A 12,048-nucleotide genomic window follows, 5' to 3' on the forward strand; every position below is an offset into this window, starting at 1 on the left:
TTCTGTCAGGACCACTATCGTCAAAATGATAGATACTTAGCATAAAGTTTGGTTTGGCGGTATGGTTCTGTCCTGGGCAAAAAACTCCCTGCCCATCCATGCAGCCTGTCATGAACGAGCAGGTAGAGCAGCAATAATAACCCCCCTAGGGTTAACAGAACAGAACAAGGCAGATATCATTAATGTACTTGATATTTTAAGTGTAACACTTTATTCAAGATAAAGGAGTCTGATTAGCAAGGAATATCAGAAAGCCATGTCCTGACTGTGGCGAAAGGAGGAGCTGGGGATGGAGGAGGGTAATTTGCTCCTGAGCAAACTGAAAAGCTGCTGAATAATACTGAATAGAGCTTATATAGGAATGCCGCGATTCCTATAGGTAGATGTGATCAGCTGAGAATCAGCTGATGCAAGCTTGACTCACGTGACCTGCCAGAACTAACGCTAACGCTTAATTTGTGAATTTTTGGTCTGTAAGAATACAACTGGGGTAACTGGGGCCTTGCTAATAAAGGGTTCAGTTTTGTGGCTTTACCTCATTGCTCTACTCTGTATTTTCCACAGACAATGACTTTAGTTCTGCTTCCTTTACAGTACATGTACGGTTGTGCTTCACTTGATTTAAACACTTTAAAGAAATTGTACTGTTTTGAAACCTAATGTGGCAGAAATAAAGTGACTTCAGAAGGAGGAACTTGCTGCAAGGAGAGACTTCCTCTTTTGAGAGGAGCTTGTAATGGGACTTTGTCAGCTGAATCTAATCGTTAAACCACAGCATAAAGCATGTATACAAATGTGTAGCATAATTCAGTTCACATTTATTTGTAAAGCACTTTTCACGATAAGATGTTTCAAAGCAGCTTTACAAAAAATGAATGTTTATACATTACAATCATGCTGATTGTGGCTATATCGTTTAAAAATCATTTACATTTTTAATTTAGATGATGTGTCGACTTATTTGATACAAGTAATGTTATATACCCAAGACTGGCCTGCTTTCTGGTAACGCTTTTGATTATTTTCCATGGTCAGAGCTTAAATAATCAGTCTGGACTTTTGAACTGCTTAGTGAACCATTTGTAGAAGAAATATTGAGTAATAGTCACAAACTGTTGAAGTTTGAGCCCTAACATTTCTAAATATCTGGTCAGGTCTGCTGGGTCATGGCTGTGGCCTCTGAAGCATCTTACTGCTCTCAGCAGATTAGGAAGAGAATGGCTTTTTATAATCCAGATTTGAGAAATAATGGCTTTATGTTTCTCTTCATGTTAGACTGCTGTCCTACTAGAAATGTTATTCAGCTGCATAATAGGTGTCATATCTGAAAGTTATTGTTTTAAGTGAACACAATTAGTTGCACCTGCAAAGAGGGACAAGGGCTTTTTTTGTGTGTGTAAATAGTTATACAAATTACTGATAGAATACAGAACCTGCTAGTACATAGATATTATAAACTATAAAACTATAAATTGTGTCCCTATGACAATGGAATTGTTTAGCTGTTTATTTTTGACGCATGGTTGCAGCAAACAGCGAAGGTCATTGTGTCACTCACTGCATCGTACATTAGCTGGTCTCTATGTGAAACCATTCATATAAACAACTTTTTTTTGTGCTTGCAGCTGATGAGGCAAACTTTACATGTTTTTCTCACCATTACAGAACATACACTCTTTATTCTATAAATTATGAGCCTATACTGTGCAGAATTGCAGTGTAGCACTGATCATGAACCCTCTGACATCATTTGTTCTTTTACACTCTTGTATAAACTCTATTAATCTCTCACTGTATGCTTTCCTATATGGATCAGGTTTGCTAGCCCAGACCAGCTCTGCCTGGTGGGTCAGATTACTGTGTCATTCTGGGATACTCTTTTCCCTCTCTTGTGTGGTCAAAGAAATCCTGGACAATTTAAAGCTCCATACAGTAGCATTATTTAGACTGTTTAAAGATAACTCTTTCCAACTCAGTATAATGGAAAATAATATATATAAAATAAATACAGTTGTTTTGAACTTTCTATTCATCAAAGAATCCTGAAAAAGTATCATGGTTTCCGTATAAAATATTAACTTTTTTCAACATTGATAATAATAAGAAATATTTCTGGAGCAAATCAGCAGCAAATCAACATATTAGAAGGATTTCTGAGGGATCATGTGACATTCAACAGACACTGGAGTAATGATGCTGAAAATTCAGCTTTGCATCCAAGAAATAAATTACATTTTAAAATATATTCAAATAGAAAATATTAATTTCAAATTGTGATAATATTTCACAATTTTTTTTAATAAATGATTAAGTGATTTTGTCTTTCTTTCAGGGTGATAAATGCTGGGAAGAGCATGCTGAATGAAGACCAGGCTTCCTGTGAGCTGCTGTATATCAGGAAGATGAGCAGTAAGCAGCAGCGCAGCTCCATGTTACAGGAGGACAGTGGGGTAAGTACTGTAAGTCTTTGACACAGCATCCGAAAAAGACCAATGCAGGATGTAGACTGTTGTTTGCATGAAAATATTGCTAAAGCCAAACTCCATTGAAATCAATGGTGAGGCGGGTCTTCACTGCGCTTCAGTTCTTGGTATCAATATTTATGAACCCACTGAAACAGATCAATAAAAAATATCCCTAATCTACTTTTTAATGGAACTGTTGTGGATCAGTTGAACTGGATAAAACTTGTCTCAGGTAAGATTATGAAAGATTTAGCTTGTTGATGGAGCACTGAACTCACTGATCCTGGAGATCCCATTGAGCTCAGGCATCTGTTGATGAAATCTTATTTGAAATTTAAAGAAAATCCAGATATAATTGGAAAGCCTGCCATTTTGAAACTACATTACAAAACAGTAAATTTCTTGAAATTAACCAAAATTCAGTTCTGAACCGAACCCCTTGGTGATCATTATGAAAGGTAAAATAGCTTTCAGCAAGTATACTGACTACCTTTTGAAGTCAGAAATAAAGCAGGTGCCTACAAAAGCTGGTAGTGGTTCATCTGAAATGCACCAATCCACCAATAAACTTGTTCTGGTTCTTGGTTAGTACACTGCTCATAGCAATCTTGCCAAACTCAGTTATTCAAAACTACATCAAAATATAGAACAGCACCGTGTGCTTCATTGCGTAATTGCAGATCTAAAATGATATAAATAAAGCTGAAGTTTCCAATACAAGCTGACATTCAAAAGGCCTTTGTGTCTCAGCAAGCATGTTGAAGTGAAACTTCTTTTTTTCCATGTGAGAGTTTTGATCATGTGATGTGGTCTAGTAGTGTTTTCACCTAGCCTGGACTCATGACTCTGATCTCTCTGATCCTCATCCGCAGTCTGATCCTTACATCCACTCCATCTTATCCCATAATAACACATGTAATCCAGTGCAAACGGGGGAAAACGTCTTCTTAGATAATATTGCATTGCGAATTGAATAAGGAGGATTTTGGCATCTGTTCAAAGACTTTGGTATTGTGCGGTCTGATGTAATTCTCCCTGTTACATTCCTCCCTCTTAAAGGGGTCCAGTTATGCGTTTTCTCTTTTTTTAAACGTTAGTGTGTAATGTTGCTGTTTGAGAATAAAAGAAAAGATCTGCAAGGTTACAAAGCTTAAAATCCATTCTAAGAGATAGTCTCTTTAACAGTAAATACTTTTGAAGAACTACAACAAATGGCTCGGTCAGACTACAGCGTGCTTCTTTCTGGATATTGTGAAGTCACAATGTCACTCATTTAAATAATTCCCACCAACGGAATATGCAAAAAAGGGTGCGAGGCCTGGTCGAGCCACGCTAAAGAAGACGAAGAAGAAGAACTGCTATAGTAGCGTATTGTCGCCATGTTAACCGACATACTGTACCAGTCTGAAACTTGCTGTGAAATCCATGCTTGCAAAGGTTCTGCGCGATTCTCTTGTTTGTAAATATTGTCAGCGTCTGAATTAGTATGGCAACATTTACGCCATTGTTAATATTTACAGCTGAGCGGATGAAACTCATGGTTACGGTAAGGGGTGTGACCATAGACTGTAAAAAGGACTACCTAAAATGATGGAAACCATCTTTGGGAAAAATGTATTCGTGTAATTTGATTATTTTGTTCGGCACTTCCCATTCGTTTACATGGAGAGGGCGGGGTTTATGACCTATGCTGCAGCCAGACACCAGATGGCGATCGAAATGTTTTGGTTTCACTTTTCAGGTCGTGTGCGTCACACTTGTGCGTGACATTTCCGGAACATGCGGTTCGCCAATCACAACGCACTGGGCCAGCTAACCAATCAGAGCACATTTCATTTTTTGGAAGGGGGAGCTTCAGCGAAACAGGGTGTTTGAGACAGAGTGGGAAAAGTGGTGCTGCAATAATATAAAATATGTGAAAAATATTGCGTTTTGGGAACAATTGAGCATGAAAACCTATTCTAGTACACCCCAAAAAACTAAATCAAGACTTCGTAAAAGGGCATAATAAGAGCCCTCTCACTTATGTTCATATAATGTATCAGTAAAATTGCATAGGATAGTTTAAAAATGAGACAATGGTTGATCTGTATTCTGTTTTGTTGACCGTAAAAGGTATAGAACTAGATTTTGACATTTAATTGGAGAAAATGTATGTGGGTGGCTGCCAGGGTGTTGCTAATGTGTTCTGAGCATGATGCCGTATGGTTGCTAGGGTGTTGTGGATGGTTGCCAAGGAGTTTTATTATAATGTTGCTTTATGGTTGCTATTTGCTCTCTATTTAATCTCATTGATACGTACAAGAAACAGTTGAGTTCATTGACGAGATCTCATTTGTAGGCAGTTTCCAACCATCAGAAATGGACTGTTAATCTCCAGCTGTGTTTACTCACGAGAGTTTGTTAACCAGAACGCTGACCTCTCACTTTTCTTCCCTTCACTGCCCTCCCCCACTTAATACCCCTCTCAACTGCTCTAAATCAATTACATCATCCTATCATCTGCTGCGCTGCCTGTCTGCAAGAGTCTATATACAGACAAATAAATGGCAGATAAAAGGATAGCAAGGCCACATATTCACTTGACTTGGACCTCTTGCTCTTTAGAATCAGAGATCCAGCTACAACCGTTTGCTGATGCTGCCGGCCTTCCCAGCTGGCTGTTGATCTGACATGACTGAGCGAGTGTAATAATTCCTTACATTTATATAGCGCTTTTCTGGGCACTCAAAGCACTTTACATAGAAGGGGGGAATCTCCTCAACCACCACCAGTGTGCAGCATCCACCTGGATGATGCGACGGCAGCCATATTGCGCCAGAACGCCCACCACACACCAGCTTTATTGGTGGAGAGGAGACAGAGTGATGAAGCCAATCAGCAGATAAGGGATGGTTAGGAGCCCATGATGGTCAGAGGCCAATGGGCGAATTTGGCCAGGATGCCGGGGTTACACCCCTACTCTTTTTCAAAGGACATAGTGGGTAAGCTGAGTGTAAGCTCTCTGAGTTAATCTCGTCAACAAGTAATGACAGGAAATTGAGATTGGAGAGTGTTTCAAGAAATGCTATGGAATGGGTCCAGATCCCCCCCTGTGGTTTTGAAAAGGCTTTACATGTTATTGTACCATCTTACATTGCTCTCTGAAATACTTGATATTGATTGGCCTATTGTGTCAAAAGTTGTCTGTTGAAAATGTTCTAAATTGTATAACTGATCTATGTCCCAGACTAATCTGCTAGTGTGATTGGTTTATTCAAAACTACTACCTTTTGGTATGGCAAATTATTAAAGGGGTCATATGATGCTATTTTAAAGATCATTATTTTGTGTATTTGGTGTAACAGAATATGTTGACATGCTTTAATGTTCAAAAAACACATTATTTTTCAAATACTGTACATTATTGTAGGTCCTCTATGCCCCGCCTCTCTCAAACACATCGTTTTCAACAAAGCCCCCTCCTTTGACAAGCGCAGTCTGCTCTGATTGGCCAGCTGACCCAGTGCATTGTGATTGGCCGAACACCACAAGCACGCGTCGGAAATGTAACGCCCTTGCCATAATCCCGAGCATCAGCTTTCAAAGTAAATATCAAGACAGTTAATAATGTGGTTAGTTTTATCATCAGTTCAAGCCCGAAAGGGCAACAGAGTCGCGTGACACACAGTGATCATGCAGCACACAAGCCGCGGTTAAGACAGCTGACGTGCTATGATTTCTGACAGGCTTTATGCACCAAGAACTTGTAACACTCCAAAGAGAAAGGAAAGCTTGAAATCGCATCATTATGACCCCTTTAAAGGGGAAGCGTATACTTTTTTTAAATGAATTAAATTTTTTATTTTTATTTTTATTTTTTACAATACTTTCTCCTATTCCAGCTAAAGTACAGCTATAAGTAAGCCACTGGTAGTTTGAGCTCCCAAAGAGTGTAAACATTGTGGTTTTGTAAACATTGCTCTGTTAGTTTGAAGCAAGAGGTCAATGTTCAGATGGTTAGCATGATCCAATTAGCCCCTACTGGTAGAAACTGTAACTAAAACATTATGAAGCATCTTAAAAAGCATAAAAATAAAACACATCTTTTCCAAAGTAATTCTGAATAGATAAATTAAAAAAGTATATATATTTTATATATTTTTAATGTACATTATTTCTTTATATTATAAAATATTATATTTACAAAATATATATTGTATATTTCATGTGTTAAATTATGTATATTATATTTTATATATTTATATAAATCATTACTAATAATAATTAGTTATACAAACAAAAAAACACAAATAAATAAATTAATTCTAGATAAATTGTTAAAATAATCAATTATTTAAAATAATACACCCAATTGCATACGTTTAGAAAAAAATAATACTTGATAGTCATATATAGTAATTTTATTTATTTTTATTTATTAATTGTATGTATTTTTTACATTTACATATATTTACTTATATTATAATTTCATTACATTTTATATATATTATATTTTTATATAGTTTATATAATTTGTTACTAACAAACAAACAAATTAATTAATAAATAATCGATCGATCAATCAGTCAGGTAGACCCATCTCAAACTTATCCAAGTGGGTGTATTATATTAAATTATATATAGATTTTTTTATATTATTGTTGTTGTTATATTTGTTATATTATTATTAAATGTTTAATATAATATACTCAATTGCATAAGACCTGATTATTTGAACAATGACATAGTGTACAGGAGGGGGGAAAAAAGTAATTGTTATTGCAGTTCAGTTTCATGCCGCTAATGGTGCAGAAATTACACACCTTGTCCTCTTTCTCATCCCCTCAGGACACCACAGGCATTCCCATGCACTTCTGGGGAGTGTTTGATGGACACGCCGGCTCTGGTGCTGCTCTCATGGCATCCAAACTTCTCCAATGTATCATCCGCGATCGGCTTTGTGATGTGGCCCATCTTCTCGAAAATCAAAACAGTCCACCACCTATCTGTCTGGCTAAGAATGGGAGTCCCTTCCAGGCTGAGGCAAAGAAAGGGGCCTGCTTAGATGGAGAGAAGCAATAATATCCTAATGATTTTTGGCATAAAATAAAAATCGATCATTTTGACCCATACAATGTATTTTTGACTATTGCTACAAATATACCCCAGCGACTTAAGACTGGTTTTGTGGTCCAGGGTCACATATTAGCAATCTAAGAGACCTTTATATTATAGATAAAAGAAAGAAATGTGCATCAAAAAGCTTATTATACAAAATAAATGAGGTTGAATGTCGAACCTAATCTTGCCAAGATGCCAATTTTAGACTGTGAACTTGCAAATCATAAAAGTTTAATGTATTTTTGTTATAGACTGACATTGTACAGTATTATTATTATTGCCTGAGTAAATATTGAAATGTCTGTCTAATGAAATATGGAGGAAATTGTTGTTGCTTGAAATGAAAAGATGCCATTAATATGTCTCTAAGGAGACAATGCTTCTTCTGTTTTACTGTTATTGCAGCAGTACGTTCCATGTTCATTTTGCAAAGATGTTGGCCAAGTGACTCAATGACTGTGACAGTTAGCAATGATGATAATCTAGGGGATTTTATCAATAAATGAGAAAATAATTGCATTAGGTACTGTATGGAACTGTAAATAGTATATATAACTTACTATTTACAGTATCATCCAGTCTTTTACAAATGGCTTAGAAACACTTGTAAAATTCCCAATGTTATTTTCCCACAGAGCCATAATTGTCCGAAACAGTGAGGTCATCCCAATGTCCAATGAATTCACACCAGAAAGTGAAAGACAGCGGCTACAGTACCTGGTGCGTCATCTGGTGTGATTCTCCTAATATAATTTCCATTCCATTCTAAATCTCATTTATCGTGTCTGCTCCATTTCTATTAGATCTTCAATACTGTTACACTTCCATCGCGTTTGTGCTGTTTTTGTCTAGGGCTTCCTCAAACCGGAGCTGCTTGGGAATGAGTTTACACATATTGAATTCCCCAGACGTATCCAACACAGTGAACTCGGCAAGAAGATGCTTTTTAGAGACCACACAATGACTGGCTGGTAATTCTAAAGCAGGCTTAATTTTATAACATAAATTGTTGTTTTATTTACATATACTGTATATAAAACGTTTAAGTCTTTGGTTTTATTACATTCATAACCATTACCTGTTATTATTTCAGGGCATATAAGACAATTGTAGAAGACGATCTCAAGTTCCCGCTGATTTATGGGGAGGGGAAAAAGGTAAGCGAATAGTTCGGCTTCTTTTTAATTTCAAAAAGTCCAGGTGCTGTAAATGGATTTTATTTAAAGCTGCATAACGGTAACATATAATCTAATGAAGGCGTCTGAAGCTTTTTTTCTGCAGTTTTCACAGCTATTTATTACAAAGCAGGAGTAGTGAGGTGTTGCAAATTGGAATTGCTCAAATGTTCTGCCAGTTGTAGGCCAGAATAATGTCTCGTTTCATAAAGTTTGTATGAATATAAAATAACCTTTTTGCTCTAACAGCACATAAATCTCCAGCTGTGAGTGTGTGTTTGTGTGCTCTTAGGCTCGAGTCATGGCTACTATTGGAGTAACACGTGGTTTAGGGGATCACGACTTGAAAGTGTACAACTCCAACATTCATATCAAACCTTTCCTATCCTGCTGCCCAGAAGTGAGTATATTATTGGATATATTTTATGCAAGGTCATTTATTTACTCATTCAAATAGTCGTTTAGCTACTAGTTATTGAGTCACTTCTTGATTTAAATGGACAGTTCACCCAAAATGTTTCATGTTATTTCAAACCTGTTTTTGTGTAAATAAAAAATATATGGCATATGAAGCATAACAGCATCAAAATGATATACTATCATTCTCATATCTAGGTCAAGGTGTACAACATCTCTGAGCACAAACATGGGTCTGATGATGTCCTGATCATGGGTAGTGATGGACTATGGGATGTTACAGCTGACAGAGATGTTGCCGACGCAGTATCGACTTTCTTGTCTGGTCGTGAGCCCAATGATCCCATGAGGTAAGCGCTAGATCTTTCCATCGTAACTGACCTGATCCCAGGTAGATCTCCTGGAGATCAGTTCAATTCGCCATAATGGACAGCAGACATTTCCCCCACACATTCACAAAAATATTGTATATGTAACTACACTACCGTTCAAAAGGTCGGTAGATTTTTTTGTCTTTAAAGTCCCTCATGCTTGTCAATATAGCTTTAATTTGATCCATAATACAGTAAAAACAGTAATATTGTGAAATATTATTGTAATATTTAATATTTTGTTATAATATTTAAATATTTAACATTTTAAAATGTAATTTTAAGTGATGGCTAAGCTGAATCAGTTTTCACGCAATCCATTCTAATATGCTGTTTTTGTGCTAAAAAACATTTATTATTATCGATGTTGAAAACAGTTGTGCTGCTTAATATTATTTTGGAAACCATAATTTTTTCCCCAGAATTCTTTGATGAATAAAATTATATTTATTTATTCAGAAATGTTTATAAATATATATATATATATATATACACACACACATTTTATATTATTAGATACAATATAATAATATAATACAATATAATTATGCAATATATACTATATATATATATATATATATATATAGTATATATTGCATAATTATATTGCATTATATTATTATATTGTATCTAATAATATAAAATGTGTTTTATATTTTCATTTATATGAAATCGGAATCTTGTGTAACATTATAAATGTCTTTACTGTCACTTTTGATCAATTTAATGCATCCTTGCTAGATAAAAAGTATTAATTTCTTTTAAAAAATTACTTACTTTTGAATGTTAGTATATATAACAATGCATAGTTAGGATGATCATTTGCTGAATCGGGTGTGTTGTAGTAGTTACACCAGTAGATGTCAGTGTACAGTGTTGTCATTTTTTATTTACTTTAATGCTCAAATGCTGAAACCATGTTTGTCATGCTTTTAAAGGTACACTTCAGCAGCACAAGACCTCCTGATGCGCTCACGTGGAGTCCTGAAGGAGCGAGGCTGGCGCCTGCCCAATGAGAGACTTGGCTCAGGTGATGACATCACCGTGTTTGTCATTCCATTGGCCGGGGCAGAGTTAGAGACATGACCAGGTTGGTCCACCTTCACTGGACAAGCACACCAGGACGCGTCCCTGGCTCCATCCCAGAGAAAGGGCTAGGAAAACCAAGAAATCCATTTTCAATCAGTCAGATGGCTCAGATACGAGAGACGTTAAATGCAACTTCCCCTTGTCCTCCTCCTTCTCCTCCTCCTTCTCCTCCTCCTTCTCCTCCGAGTCATACCATGAATATCGTCAAGCCCATGTCAGGTGTGAGGTGACATCATCAAGTGCCATTCCTCTCGCTCTCCATTTCCTTTCCGATTTGTCGAACGCACCTCTGCAAGTCAGTACGGGACGGTAGGGATCGTAACGTTTGAGTATTCTTTAACACGAGTTTGAATCTGAATCTCAGTGTGGCAAAAGGAACAAGCCAATACTGCTAAAAAAATCAAAGCCCTGATGGCAAGGGAAATAAAAACCGAAGCACTTTATATGTAGCAGAATCCATTTGAGCTCTAATTTAAACTGCTGATTATATTTCCTAACTGTTCTCTGACTTTCTCCAAAGAATGTTTCTGTCGACCGAGTTTAAGGTTCTCTATAGCAAAATGCAATCAACAACAAAAAACGATGGGCATTTCCTGCGAATGCAGAGTTTTTTGTTCATTTCAGCTGTTTTGGGTTCAAACAGGCATCCTTTTACATGGAAGCAATGCAAATGTCTATATTCTGGAACTAGTATTAAATATAGTTCTGTAGAACTAAGCTCACAAATAACCTAAATCATCTAGTACAGTGTAAGTCATTGACGTGCACCAGGCTTTCCATTCACAACCGAACTGATTGCTTGAACTGCTGTAGATATGAACATCGTAGCTGAATGACCTGTTTATTTTGCTGTAGATAAAACCTAATTTGGTCTGAAACCATGTCAGTAAAGAATCTCAAACCCATCAACCATCTAGATTCAAACCTGAAACTGAGAAACCTGAAATTAGTTTCATCAGTCATGTCTTTTTGTACACCTTGAATGTACCTTATTTCCTTTACTTGATGTCAGTGTTGTGTCTGTGACGTATATAGTAAATATATATTGATTTCTGCCTTTCAAATGATGATTCATTGTCAAAGAATTACTCTTTGCAAATTATGTGACTAATTCTAAATAAATCTATCCTTTTTATAATGGCTATTTTGTTATTTTTTGTGCTACATTAATTTGCTCTATTGTGCATGAGAAATGAGTGTTATTGGTAGGGTTGGGTACTGAACTCGGTACTTTTAAGGGTACCGACCGAATTGCGTCGATACTACCGAGTACCGATTCACGTACCTGAGAACGCATCTGGGCGCATACGCTACAGAGAGCGAAAGAGAGACCCTGTGACCTGAGGTCACCCCTGCAACTCATTCAAACAACACACAGGGCAAGCCGAAATGTTCTGAAGTGTGGTTACATTTCTAGGGCCATATGGT

At 36.7% G+C, this 12,048-nt stretch overlaps 1 protein-coding gene across 1 annotated transcript in view; it reads left to right on the forward strand.

The window, feature by feature from the left end:
• The window catches only part of ppm1j (protein phosphatase, Mg2+/Mn2+ dependent, 1J), a 37,497-nt gene extending 25,777 nt beyond the window's left edge, over window positions 1–11,720 (forward strand). Inside the window, 8 exon segments of the mRNA XM_071582352.1 lie at window positions 2,333–2,450; window positions 7,296–7,634; window positions 8,148–8,288; window positions 8,421–8,539; window positions 8,662–8,725; window positions 9,036–9,143; window positions 9,359–9,510; window positions 10,470–11,720. Coding sequence (XP_071438453.1) covers window positions 2,333–2,450; window positions 7,296–7,634; window positions 8,148–8,288; window positions 8,421–8,539; window positions 8,662–8,725; window positions 9,036–9,143; window positions 9,359–9,510; window positions 10,470–10,617 — 1,189 coding nt within the window. The 3' untranslated portion in view covers window positions 10,618–11,720.
• The last annotated feature ends 328 nt before the right edge of the window (window positions 11,721–12,048 follow it).

The sequence above is a fragment of the Sinocyclocheilus grahami genome, unplaced genomic scaffold (genome assembly GCF_001515645.1).
Source record: "Sinocyclocheilus grahami isolate Dianchi unplaced genomic scaffold, SAMN03320097.WGS_v1.1 scaffold1382.1, whole genome shotgun sequence".
In the NCBI taxonomy this organism is placed as follows: Eukaryota; Metazoa; Chordata; class Actinopteri; order Cypriniformes; family Cyprinidae; genus Sinocyclocheilus; species Sinocyclocheilus grahami.